Source organism: Aquarana catesbeiana, linkage group LG09, assembly GCF_042186555.1.
Source record: "Aquarana catesbeiana isolate 2022-GZ linkage group LG09, ASM4218655v1, whole genome shotgun sequence".
In the NCBI taxonomy this organism is placed as follows: domain Eukaryota; kingdom Metazoa; phylum Chordata; class Amphibia; order Anura; family Ranidae; genus Aquarana; species Aquarana catesbeiana.
This window is the reverse complement of record NC_133332.1, coordinates 314,011,542-314,026,181: the sequence shown is the minus strand read 5'-3', so window position 1 is coordinate 314,026,181 and position 14,640 is coordinate 314,011,542. Positions and strand designations below refer to the sequence as shown.

At 47.1% G+C, this 14,640-nt stretch overlaps 1 protein-coding gene across 2 annotated transcripts in view; it reads left to right on the top strand.

Annotated features, from left to right (window-relative positions):
* Positions 1-14,640, top strand: part of ASTN2 (astrotactin 2) — a 384,099-nt gene that overhangs the window by 130,979 nt on the left and 238,480 nt on the right. The window contains exon 4 of one of the 2 annotated variants that reach the window (XM_073600689.1): positions 10,972-11,079. The exons of the other annotated variant lie outside the window; for it this stretch is intronic. Coding sequence (XP_073456790.1) covers positions 10,972-11,079 — 108 coding nt within the window. The remainder of the gene's footprint in view (positions 1-10,971; positions 11,080-14,640) is intronic. 2 annotated transcript variants of the gene reach the window in all.

Sequence of the window (14,640 nt, the reverse complement as noted above, 5' to 3'; positions counted from 1 at the left end):
TGTGTCCTCCATCACTGTATCCCGCATCACGGTATCCTCCATCACTGTGCCCTCCATCACTGTGTCCTCTATCACTGTGTCCTCCATCACGGTGTCCTCTATCACTGTGGCCTCCATGACTGTGCCCTCCATCACTGTGTCCTCTATCACTATGCCCTCCATCACTGTGTCCTCTATCACTGTGTCCTCCATCACCGTGCCCTCCATCACTTTGTCCCCCATCACTGTGCCCTCCATCACTGTGTCCCCCATCACTGTATCCCGCATCACGGTATCCTCCATCACTGTGTCCTCCATCACTGTGTCTCCCATCACTGTGTCCTCATCACTGTGCCCTCCATCACTGTGCCCTTCATCACTGTGACCTCCATCAATGTACCCTCCATCACTGTGTCCTCCATCACTGTGCCCTCCATCACTGTGTCCTCCATCACTGTGGCCTCCATCACTGTGTCCTCCATCACTGTGACCTCTATCAAGGTACCCTCCATCACTGTGTCCTCCATCACTGTGGCCTTCATCACTGTGTCCTCCATCACTGTGGCCTCCATCACTGTGTTCTTCATCACTGTGTCCTCCATCACTGTATCCTCCATCACTATGCCCTCCATCACTGCGCCCCCATCACTTTGTCCCCTATCACTGTGTCTCCAACACTGTATCCCGCATCATGGTATCCTCCATCCAGGGCTGGTGCAAGGATTTTTGACACCCTAGGTGAAACCTCATTTTGCCACCCCCCTTGGCTCCACCCTTGACTCCACCCCCTTTCCCCTGTCCATATAAAGCCCGCCTATTTATTGAAACACCTATCAAATGCAGCCCACCAGTGCCCATCAAATGCAGCCTCTCCAGTGCCCATCAAATGCAGCCTCACTAGAGCCCATCAAATGCAGCCTCTCCAGTGCCCATCAAATGCAGCCTCACTAGAGCCCATCAAATGCAGCCTCACCAGAGCCCATCAAATGCAGCCTCACCAGTGCCCATCAATGCAGCTCACCAGTGCCCATCAAATGCAGCCTCACCAGAGCCCATCAAATGCAGCCTCACCAGCGCCCATCAATGCAGCCTACCAACGCCCATAAAATGCAGCCTCACCAGCGCCCATCAATGCAGCCTACCAACGCCCATAAAATGCAGCCTCACCAGCGCCCATCAATGCAGCCTACCAACGCCCATAAAATGCAGCCTCACCAGTGCCCATCAATGCAGCCTACCAGCGCCCATCAAATGCAGCCTCACCAGCGCACATCAAATGCAGCCTCAGCAGTGCCCATCAAATGCAGCTTACCAGTGCCCATCAAGGAATGTTTGCTTGCTTCCATTCATTCGGGAGTCGGGACACGGAAACAGTCCTCCGCTGCTGCTGCACCTCTGACACTATGTGCGAACGGAGCGGTGGCTGCCTGCTGATGCTGAGACTTAGTTGCTTGCTTCAGAGAAGAGAGTAGGAACACCAGTGGCCAGCCACCCTAGGCAGTAGGGCGCCCTATGCGGCTACCTTGTTTGCCTAGCACCGGTGGTAGCACCGGCCCTGCCTCCATCACTGTGTCTCCCATCACTGTGTCTCCCATCACTGTACCCACCATCAGTGTATCCTCCATCACTGTGCCCTCCATTAGTGTATCCTTCATCACTGTGCCCTCCATTAGTGTATCCTTCATCACTGTGCCCTCCATCACTGTGCCCTCCATCACTGTGTCCTCCATCAATGTGTCCTCCATCACTGTGCCCTCCATCACTGTACCCTCCATCACTGTGCCCTCCATCACTGTGCCCTCCATCAGTGTATCCTCCATCACTGTATCCTGCATCATTGTGTCTCTCATCACTGTGCCCTCCATCACTGTGTCTCCCATCACTGTGTCCTCCATCGCTATGTCTCCCATCACTGTGCCCCATCACTGTGCTCTCCATCACTATGTCCTCCTTCACTGTATCCTCCATCACTGTGTCCCCATTACCTTGTCCCCATCACTGTATCCTACATCACTGTGCCCTCCATCACTGTATCCTCCATCACTATATCCTCCATCACTGTGTCCTTCATCACTGTGGCCTTCATCACTGTGCCCCATTACTGTATCTTCCATCACTGTGTCCTCCATCACTGTGTCCTCCATCACTGTGTCTCCCATCACTGTGTCCTCCATCACTGTGTCCTGCATCACATCACTGTGTCCTCCATCACTGTGTCCCCCATCACTGTGTCCTACATTACAGTGTCCCCCATCACTGTATCCCGCATCACTGTGTCTCCCATTACTGTGTCCTCCATCACTGTGCCCTCCATCACTGTGTCTTCTATCACTGTGTCCTCCATCACTGTGTCCTCCATCACTGTGCCCTTCATCACTGTGCCCTCCATCACTGTGTCCTCTATCAAGGTACCCTCCATCACTGTGTCCTCCATCACTGTGTCCTCTATCACTATGCCCTCCATCACTGTGCCCTCCATCACTGTGTCCTCTATCACTGTGTCCTCCATCACCGTGCCCTCCATCACCATGCCCCCATCACTTTGTCCCCCATCACTGTGCCCTCCATCACTGTGTCCTCTATCACTGTGTTCTCCATCACCATGCCCTCCATCACCGTGCCCCCATCACTTTGTCCCCCATCACTGTGCCCTCCATCACGGTATCCTCCATCACTGTGTCCTCCATCACTGTGTCCCCCATCACTGTGCCCTCCATCACTGTGCCCTCCAACACTGTGCCCTCCATCACTGTGACCTCCATCAATGTACCCTTAATTCACTGTGTCCTCCATCACTGTGCCCTCCATCACTGTGTCCTCCATCACTGTGGCCTCCATCACTGTGTCCTCCATCACTGTGACCTCTATCAAGGTACCCTCCATCACTGTGTCCTCCATCACTGTGGCCTCCATCACTGTGTCCTCCATCACTGTGGCCTCCATCTCTGTGTTCTTCATCACTGTGTCCTCCATCACTGTGTCCCCCATCACTATGCCCTCCATCACTGCGCCCCCATCACTTTGTCCCCTATCACTGTGTCTCCAACACTGTATCCCGCATCATGGTATCCTCCATCCAGGGCTGGTGCAAGGATTTTTGACACCCTAGGTGAAACCTCATTTTGCCACCCCCCTTGGCTCCACCCTTGACTCCACCCCCTTTCCCCTGTCCATGTAAAGCCCACCTATTTATTGAAACACCTATCAAATGCAGCCCACCAATGCCCATCAAATGCAGCCTCTCCAGTGCCCATCAAATGCAGCCTCACCAGAGCCCATCAAATGCAGCCTCACCAGTGCCCATCAATGCAGCCTACCAACGCCCATAAAATGCAGCCTCACCAGCGCCCATCAATGCAGCCTACCAACGCCCATAAAATGCAGCCTCACCAGCGCCCATCAATGCAGCCTACCAGCGCCCATCAAATGCAGCCTCACTAGCGCACATCAAATGCAGCCTCAGCAGTGCCCATCAAATGCAGCCTCACCAGTGCCCATCAAATGCAGCCTCACCAGTGCCCATCAAGGAATGTTTGCTTGCTTCCATTCATTCGGGAGTCGGGACACGGAAACAGTCCTCCGCTGCTGCTGCACCTCTGACACTATGTGCGAACGGAGCGGTGGCTGCCTGCTGATGCTGAGACTTAGTTGCTTGCTTCAGAGAAGAGAGTAGGAACACCAGTGGCCAGCCACCCTAGGCAGTAGGGCGCCCTATGCGGCTACCTTGTTTGCCTAGCACCGGTGGTAGCACCGGCCCTGCCTCCATCACTGTGTCTCCCATCACTGTGTCTCCCATCACTGTACCCACCATCAGTGTATTCTCCATCACTGTGCCCTCCATTAGTGTATCCTTCATCACTGTGCCCTCCATTAGTGTATCCTTCATCACTGTGCCCTCCATCACTGTGCCCTCCATCAGTGTATCCTCCATCAGTGTATCCTCCATCACTGTGTCCTCCATCACTGTGTCCTCCATCACTGTGCCCTCCATCACTGTACCCTCCATCACTGTGCCCTCCATCACTGTGCCCTCCATCACTGTGCCCTCCATCAGTGTATCCTCCATCACTGTATCCTGCATCATTGTGTCTCTCATCACTGTGCCCTCCATCACTGTGTCTCCCATCACTGTGTCCTCCATCACTATGTCTCCCATCACTGTGCCCCATCACTGTGCTCTCCATCACTATGTCCTCCTTCACTGTATCCTCCATCACTGTGCCCCCATTACTGTGTCCCCATCACTGTATCCTACATCACTGTGCCCTCCATCACTGTATCCTCCATCACTATATCCTCCATCACTGTGTCCTTCATCACTGTGGCCTTCATCACTGTGCCCCATTACTGTATCTTCCATCACTGTGTCCTCCATCACTGTGTCCCCCATCACCATGTCCCCCATCACTGTGTCCCCCATCACCATGTCCCCCATCACTGTGTCCTCCATCACTGTGTCCTCCATTACTGTGTCCCCATCACTGTATCCTACATCACTGTATCCTCCATCACTGTATCCTCCATCACTGTGTCCTCCATCACTGTGTCCTCCATCACTGTATCCTCCATCACTGTGTCCCCCATCACCATGTCCCCCATCACTGTGTCCTCCATCACTGTGTCCTCCATTACTGTGTCCCCATCACTGTATCCTACATCACTGTATCCTCCATCACTGTATCCTCCATCACTGTGTCCTCCATCACTGTGTCCTCCATCACTGTGTCCTCCATCACTGTGTCTCCATCACTGTGTCCTCCATCACTGTATCCTCCATCACTGTGCCCTCTATCACTGTGTCCCCCATCACTGTGTCCTCCATCACTGTGTCCTCCATCACTGTGCCCCCATCACTGTGTCCCCCATCACTGTGTCCTCCATCACTGTGTCCTACATCACTGTGTCCTCCATCACTGTGTCCTCCATTACTGTGTCCCCCATCACTGTGTCCCCCATCACTGTGTCCTCCATCACTGTGTCCTACATCACTGTGTCCTCCATCACTGTGTCCTCCATCACTGTGCCCCCATTACTGTGTCCTCCATCACTGTGTCCTTCATTACTGTGTCCTCATCACTGTGTCCTCCATCACTGTGTCCTCCAACACTGTGTCCCCCATCACCGTGTCTCCCATCACTGTGTCCTCCATCACTGTGCCCTCCATCACTGTGTCTCCATCACTGTGTCCTCCATCACTGTATCCTCCATCACTGTGCCCTCTATCACTGTGTCCCCCATCACTGTGTCCCCCATCACTGTGTTCTCCATCACTGTGTTCTCCATCACTGTGTCCTCCATCACTGTGCCCCAATACTGTATCCTCCATCACTGTGTCCCCCATCACTGTATTCACTGTGTCCTCCATCACTGTGCCCCCATTACTGTGTCCTCCATCACTGTGTCCTTCATTACTGTGTCCTCATCACTGTGCCCTCCATCACTGTGTCCTCCAACACTGTGTCTCCCATCACTGTGCCCCCCATCACTGTGTCTCCCATCACTGTGTCCCCCATCACCGTGTCTCCCATCACTGTGCCCTCCATCACTGTGCCCTCCATCACTGTGTCCTCCATCACTGTGTCCCCCATCACTGTGTCCTCCATCACTGTGTCCTCCATCACTGTGCCCCAATACTGTATCCTCCATCACTGTGCCCCCATCACTGTGTCCCCCATCACTGTATTCACTGTATCCTCCATCACTGTGTCCTCCATCACTGTGCCCCCATTACTGTGTCCTCCATCACTGTACCCTCCATCACTGTGTCCGCCATCACTGTGTCCTCCATCACTGTGTCCGCCATCACTGTGTCCTCCATCACTGTGTCCTCCAACACTGTGTCTCCCATCAATGTGCCCCCCATCACTGTGCCCTCCATCACTGTGTCCCCATCACTGTGTCCCCCATCACTGTGTCCTCCATCACTGTGTCCTCCATCACTGTATCCTCCATCACTGTGTCCTCCATCACTGTATCCTCCATCACTGTGCCCTCCATCACTGTGCCCTCCATCACTGTGTCCCCCATCACTGTGTCCTCCATCACTGTGTCCCCCATCACTGTGTCCTCCATCACTGTGTCCTCCATCACTGTGTCCTACATCACTGTGCCCTCCATCACTGTGCCCTCCATCACTGTGTCCCCCATCACTGTGTCCTCCATCACTGTGTCCCCCATCACTGTGTCCTCCATCACTGTGTCCTACATCACTGTGTGTCCCATCACTGTGTCCTCCATCACTGTGTCCTACATCACTGTGTCCTCCATCACTGTGTCCTTCATCACTGTGTCCTACATCACTGTGTCCTCCATCACTGTGTCCTTCATCACTGTGTCCTCCATCACTGTGTCCTCCATCACTGTGTCCTACATCACTGTGTCCTCCATCACTGTGTCCCCCATCACTGTGTCCCCCATCACTGTGTCCCCCATCACTGTATCCTTCATCACTGTGTCCTCCATCACTGTATCCTCCATCACTGTGCCCTCCATCACTGTGTCCTCCATCACTGTGTCCCCCATCACTGTATTCACTGTATCCTCCATCACTGTGCCCCCATAACTGTGTCCTCATCACTGTGCCCCAATTTCCACATTGTTGGCGCCACATTTATCACATTGTTTGAATTCACTTACAGTTGACTGACTCCCTCTGCTAGACTGTCCCAAGCATTGAATACACTTTCGGTAAAATAATACTTTCCAAGGTTAGATCTGAATGTTCTTCCTGATACTTTATTATTATTATTATTATTATTCTTTATTTAAAGTTTTTGACAACATACAGGGTAAGACAGTCAGAAAAAAAAAAGAAAGAAAAAGAATACAGACTGATGTTGTATAAAAAGGAATACAAAGATAAGGCAGTACGCAATCAGTGGAAGAGATATAATCATAGATAACAAAAAAGATCTGTGCAGGATTATCATCTTAGGGAGGAGATGTGGTGGGTTCGTCTAGCACAGCTCAATTACCGTGAAACATAAATAGCCTCTGATAGAGGTTCCTCCTGCTACTTTTATGCCGCGTACACACGGTCGGACTTTTCGTCTACAAAAGTCCAACGGACGCCGACGGACTAAAGCTGGCTGGTAATCCGATCGTGTGTGGGCTTCTCCAGACTTTCAACTGACTTTTTTAGCCTCAAATCCGACGGACTTTAGATTTGAAACATGCTTCAAATCTTTACGTCGTAAGTACGACGGACCCCGAAATCCGCTCGTCTGTGTGCTAGTCCGACGGACAAAAACCCACGCTAGGGCAGCTATTGGCTACTGGCTATGAACTTCCTTATTTTAGTCCGGTGTACGTCATCACGTACGAATCCGTCGGACTTTTGTGTGGTCGTGTGTAGGCAAGTCCGTTCGTAAGAAAGTCTGCCGCAAGTCCGCCGAAGGTACGTCGGAAGTATGTCGGACAGGCTGTCGGACTTTTGTAGACGAAAAGTCCGACCGTGTGTACGCGGCATTACATTCACACCTGAGCGGCACGTTTTTGAGAGGTTTTTTTTTTGTATTTTTTTTTTAGGCATTTTTATGGGCTTTTTTTTTTGTTTTGCACATCTTTTTTTAAAGTGTTTTTGAGCTTTGGTGTTTTTTTTATTAGCTAAGAGATAAAAAGAAATCATTTGTTTCATCATTTGTTGCTATATTTTTCATCCACTTTTATTCATGATTTATTAATTATTATTTATTTATTTATTAAAAAAAAATAAATTGTAATGAGTTAGGGGTTAAAGGTTAAGGTTAAAGGTTTTGCTCAGCATTTTTAAAGCGTTTGTGAGCTTTGTTATCTTTTTTTTTTATTAGCCAAGAGAGAGAAAAAAATCATCTGTTTCAACATTTGTTGCTATGTTTTTCAGTTTTTCATCCACTATTATTTATTATCTATTTATTCATTTTTTTATTTTTTATTTTTTTAAAACCTTTTTTAAAAAAAGGTTTTGCTCACTATTTTTAAAGTGTTTTTGAGCTTTGGTATCTTTTCATTAGCCAAGAGAGAGATAAAAAATAGTTTCATAATATGTTGCTATGCTTTTTAGCTTTTCATCCACTTTTTTTTATTTTGTTATTTATCTATTCATTTTTTTTTTTTGTGGTAATGTTAAAGGGTAAGGTTATAGGTTTTGCTCTGCATTTTTAAAGCATTTTTGAGCGTTAGTATTTTTTTATTGGTCAAGAGAGAAAAACAAAAATCTGTTTCATCATTTGTTGTTATTTTTTTCAGATTTTTGTAATGAGTTAGGGGTTAAAGGTTAAGGTTAGCGTTAACCTTTAGCTCCTAATTGATTTATTATTTTTATTTTTATTATTATTATTATTATTATTATTATTATACAGAATTTGTATAGCACCAACAGTTTGTGCCGCACTTTACAACATGAGGGCAGACAGTACAGTTACAATACAATTCAATACTGTATTGAGGTTTATTCGAGAAGCCACTTTAGATTGGTGGTCAGTGGAAGAAGGACCCTTCTACATTGCTGGTCATTGGAGAAGGACCCCATTACACTGGTAATAGTAATGGCCAGGAAAAAAACATAGTCAATGAAAATGGTTGTGTTCTCTCACTTTAGTTGTAATTAGAGAAATGCTCCCTTATATTAATAGTCAGTAAAGTACTTCCTTACATTTGTGGTTATTGAAAGCCTACCCTACATTGGTGGTCAGTAAAAGCCTACCCAATATTTGTGGTCAGTGAAAGCCTACCCTACATTGGTGGTCAGTGAAAGCCTACCCTACATTGGTGGTCAGTAAAAGCCTACCCTACATTGGTGGTCAGTGAAAGCCTACCCTACATTGGTGATCAGTGAAAGCCTTCCCTACATTGGTGGCATTGAAAGCCTACCCTACCTTGGTGGTCAGCAAAAGCCTACCCTACATTGGTGGTCAGTGAAAGCCTACCCTACATTGGTGGCATTGAAAGCCTACCCTACTTTGGTGGTCAGTGAAAGCCTACCCTAGCCTGGGGGTCAATTGAGAAGCCACATTAGATTGGTGGTCAGCGGAGAAGGGCCCTATTACACTGGTAATCGATGGGAAGAACGACCCTTATATTGGCACTCAGTAGGAAATGTCTACTCCAAAGGTTTAATCATTAGGATTCATTAATATGAAGTTAGACAAGTCTTTTCAAAAGCCACTGGAGACATATTTGCATATTGCATTTGAGGATCTGAGTTCTTGATATTTCTCCAATCTCTTGATTAGAACTTCAGGGACATTGTGAAAAGACATACGTTATATCAAGTCTAAGAGGATGTAATATTCCATATTGACATCCTTTTTTGCCCTTTAGTCATCCATGATATGCCAAAAAAAAACATTTTTAGGCAAATTAGGTGTTAACGTCCCTTTTTGGCCCTCTCGAGATAAGACAATATGACATTATAGGGTTTGTCAGTCAGTTGAAAAAAAAATTGTGGAAATTACCGTTTGACTTTTCCTCTGCATGCTGCTTGAATTGTCAGAATTAGTGGTTAGTGAAAGCCTACCCTACAGTGGTGGTCAGTTAAAGCCTACAATAAATTGGTGGCCAGTGAAAGCCTACCCTACATTGGTGGTCAGTTAAAGCCTACCCTAAATTGGTGGCCAGTGAAAGCCTACCCTACACTGGGGGTCAATTGAGAAGCCACCTTAGATTGGTGGTCAGTGGAGGAAGGACCCTTCTACATGGCTTGTCATTGGAAAAGGGCCCCATTACACTGGTGACCAATGGGAGGAATGTCCCTTACATTGGCACTCAGCAAGAAGAGTGCCCTACTTACAGATAGCTAAAAAGATCATTGGTGTCTATAGGTATTGATCTGAGCCAAACTTGCCTATTGCTCAAGGAACCTCTAGCAACCTCTGGAGGAACCCTAGGGTTCCATGGAATCCTGGTAGAAAATGTCTACTCAAAAAAGGTTTAATCCTTAGGATCCATTAATATGAAGTTAGACAAGTCTTTTCCAAAGCCACTGGAGACATATTTGCATATTGCATTCGAGGAACTTCGAGTTCTCGATATTTCACCAATCTCTTGATTGGAACTTCAGAGACATTGTGAAAAGGCATACGTCATATCAACTCTAAGAGGAAGTGATATTCCATATCGACATCCTTTTATGCCCTTTAATCACCCATTACATGCCAAAAAAAATCTTTTTTTAGGAAAATTAGGTGTTAATGTCCCCTTTTTGGTCCTTTTGAGATAAGGCCAAAATAAGGCCAAAGCCACTAAAGTCCCTCTTTAAAGCGAATAACAACCTGGCACAAGGCTTAATGCTGAACTCCAAGCAGAAATGAATGCAGCTCTGTATTCCAAGTATCATCACCTAGCAGCCCCCTATACAGTAGAGCTTAGACTGGCAGAGGGAGGGGCAGCACAAGAAGACAAACAGTCCATGTGCCAACAAAGAGCATGCCGACAGAAGGAGAGGGAGCAGGATGGCAGAGAGAAGAGGTCATCGGTCTGGTGCTTCCCCTCCACTGTCCAGTCACAGGCTGGTCTCCTGCCCTACCAGGCAAGGGTATGCTCTGTGGCAGAGCTGTGTAAATCTTAGAACTGGATGGACGGAAGTACAAATCCGGTGGATGCATTTCATTTAGTATTTAGCGTTTTTTTTTTTTTTCTTCCTGGAGTTCAGCTTTAAGTTTTCGGTGTTGGTAGAAACTTTTTTTTTTAAGTTAAGTAAATGGAATAAATGAACGCAGGATTGCTGTTGAATTTAATTAATTAACATTGCGTTGTTCTGAAAAACAAACAAACAAACAAACAGTAAACAATACCCCGAGGGAGTCAAACGTTAAATAAAGAGAACAATACAACCCCCTCCCTTTATAACCCCGTATTTATGTAAATGTGCCAAAAAAAAAAAAAAGCATTTGAGAAATAAACACAATACAATAGAGGCAAGGTTAAAATTAAATTGGAAATAGAATAAATAATAAAATGTTCTATGTAATATAGTCGTGTGACAGTCTACCCCGCGGTGCTCTTTCGTTGTAGATCCAAAGGGGATCCTGAAGTCAGAAGAGAACTCGGGATCAGAGACAGGAGATGAGGCCCAGTTGACTATCTGGGAACGGCAGCATGAAAACCATCAAAGAAGCAAAGGTACATGATCCTAGGGCTTGCGAGGACACTTTATGGCATTGTGTGATAGTCGTATCATATAAGACTTCCATGAATTTTAAGCAGAACTTCAGCCAAAAGCAACAAGATAAAAAATGAATAGGGCATTACAAGATAAAAATGAATAGGGCATTACAAAATTAAACAACAAAAAACAGCTTTTGCTGCAATATCCAGAGATTTTCCCCCCTGCAGTACCTTTTCCCTGCCACTAGATGTCCTCAGTCCCACCCTAGCCTGTGACTACACAGTAAAAGGAGAAGCAGCTCAGTGATGAGCTCGTTCCTTTGTCACTCTGCTCTCTCCTCTTATCTTGCGCATTACATGAACTGATTCAACCTACATCTTCTGAGCCCAAAGTCATCCCGGACGAGCCCCCAACCTATATCTCGACAGTGAAAGGAGAAGCGGCACAGTGTCTCTTCCCATCAGCAAACTCCTTGAAAATTACATGAACTGCTTCAACCTATTTCTGAGCTCAAGTCGTCCGGACCAGCCCCCCAACCTATATATCTCGACAGTGAAAGGAGAAGCAGCACAGTGTCTCTTACCATCAGCATACTCCTTGAAAATTACATGAACTGCTTCAACCTACTTCTGAGCTCAAGTCGTCCGAACCAGCCCCCCAACCTATATCTCGACAGTGAAAGGAGAAGCAGCACAGAGATTAAGTCATCTCTCTGTCACTATGCTCTCCCCTCCTATCAGCATGCTTCAACCTATTTCTTCTGAACTCAAGTCATCCCGGACCAGCCCCCAATCTATATCTCGACAGTGAAAGGAGAAGCAGCGCAGTGATGAGCTCATCTCTCTGTCACTCTGCTCTCTCCTCCCATCAGCATACTCCTTGCAAATTACATGAACTGCTTCAACCCACTTCTGAGCTCAAGTCATCTGGACCAGCCCCCAACCTATATCTTGACAGTGAAAGGAGAAGTAGCTCAGTGATGAGCTCATCTCCCTGTCACTCTCCTCCTATCAGCATACTCCTTGAATACTCCATACTCCATGCTCTCTCCTCTTATCTTGCGCATTACATGAACTGATTCAACCTACTTCTTGTGATCCCAAGTCATTCCAGACCAACCCCCAACCTATATCTCGACTGTGAAAGGAGAAGCAGCACAGTGATGAGCTCATCTCTCTGTCACTGTGCTCTTCCACCTATCAGCATGCTTCAACCTAATTCTTCTGAGCTCAAGTCATCCCGGACTAGCCCCCGACCTATATCTCGACAGTGAAAGGAGAAGTAACTCAGTGGTGTCACTCTGCTCTCTTCTTCTAACAGCATGCTCCTTGCACACTATATGAACTGCTTCAACCTACTTCTGAGCCCAAGTCATCCCGGACCAGCCCCCAACCTATACAGTATCTCACAAAAGTAAGTACACCCCTCACATTTTTGTAAATCTTTTCTTCTATCTTTTCATGTGACAACACTGAAGAAATGACACTTTGCTACAATGTAAAGTAGTGAGTGTACAGCTTGTATAACAGTGTAAATTTGCTGTCCCCTCAAAATAACTCAACACACAGCCATTAATGTCTAAACCGCTGGCAACAAAAGTCAGTACACCCCTAAGTGAAAATGTCCAAATTGGGCCCAATTAGCCATTTTCCATCCCCGGTGTCATGTGACTCGTTAGTGTTACAAGGTCTCAGGTGTGAATGGGGAGCAGGTGTGTTAAATTTGGTGTTATCGCTCTCACTCTCTCATACTGGTCACTGGAAGTCCAACATGGCACCTCATGGCAAAGATCTCTCTGAGGATCTGAAAAAAAGAATTGTTGCTCTACATAAAGATGGCCTAGGCTATAAGAAGATTTCCAAGACCCAAAAACTGAGCTGCAGCACGGTGGCCAAGACCATACAGCGGTATAACAGGACAGGTTCCACTCAGAACAGACCTCGCCATGGTCCACCAAAGAAGTTGAGGTCACGTGCTCAGCGTCATATCCAGAGGTTGTCTTTGGGAAATAGACGTATGAGTGCTGCCAGCATTGCTGCAGAGGTTGTAGGGGTGGGGGGTCAGCCTGTCAGTGCTCAGACCATACGCCGCACACTGCATCAAATTGGTCTGCATGGCTGTCGTCCCAGAAGGAAGCCTCTTCTAAAGATGATGCACAAGAAAGTCCACAAACAGTTTGCTGAAGACAAGCAGACTAAGGACATGGATTACTGGAACCATGTCCTGTGGTCTGATGAGACCAAGATAAACTTATTTGTTTCAGATGGTGACAAGCGTGTGTGGGGGCAACCAGGTGAGGAGGACAAAGACAAGTGTGTCTTGTCTACGGTCAAGCATGGTGGTGGGAGTGTCATGGTCTGGGGCTGCATGAGTGCTGCCGGCACTGGGGAGCTACAGTTCATTGAGGGAACCATGAATGCCAACATGTACTGTGACATACTGAAGCAGAGCATGATCCCCTCCCTTCAGAGACTGGGCCGCAGGGCAGTATTCCAACATGATAACGACCCCAAACACACCTCCAAGACGACAACTGCCTTGCTAAAGAAGCTGAGGGTAAAGGTGATGTACTGGCCAAGCATGTCTCCAGACCTAAACCCTATTGATCATCAGTGGGACATCCTCAAACGGAAGGTGGAGGAGCACAAGGTCTCTAACATCCACCAGCTCTGTGATGTCGTCATGGAGGAGGGGAAGAGGACTCCGGTGACAACCTGTGAAGCTCTGGTGACCTCCATCGCCAAGATGGTTAAGGCAGTGCTGGGAAATAATGGTGGCCACACAAAATATTGACAATTTGGGCCCAATTTGGACATTTTCACTTAGGGGTGTACTGACTTTTGTTGCCAGCGGTTTAGACATTAATGGCTGTGTGTTGAGTTATTTTGAGGGGACAGCAAATTTACACTGTTATACAAGCTGTACACTCAGTACTTTACATTGTAGACAAGTGTCATTTCTTCAGTGTTGTCACATGAAAAGATAGAAGAAAAGATTTACAAAAAATGTGGGGGATGTACTAACTTTTGTGAGATACTGTGTCTCAACAGTATGAGAAGCAGCACAGTGATGAGCTCATCTCTCTGTCACTCTGCTCTCTCCTCCTATCAGCATGCTCCTTGCACATTGTATGAACTAATTCATTCTACGTCTTCTGAGCCTAAGTCATCCCAGATCAACCCCCCAACCTATATCTCGACAATGAAAAAAAAAAAAGCACATGAACTGACTGGATCAAGCTACTGTTTCTTCCTTGCACACTTCAGTTCTGCTATACGGGTACTGACACCAGTTGGCATCCAAGCACTCCCACTACTTGCATTTAAAAAAAATACACTTATTTATGTTATAATGATTACAGAGCTGCATTCATTTTTGTCTTTAAAGTGTAAGTTCACCATTCAGGAAGATTTTTAGAAAGTCCCCCTATGCAATCTTATACCCAATGAGTAGGACAAACCATAGCTCCTCCTGTTGGAAATGGTGTAGGCCAGTGATGGCGAATCTTGGCACCCCAGATGTTTTGCAACTACATATCCCATGGTGCTCATGCATTCTGCAGTGTAGTTGAGCAT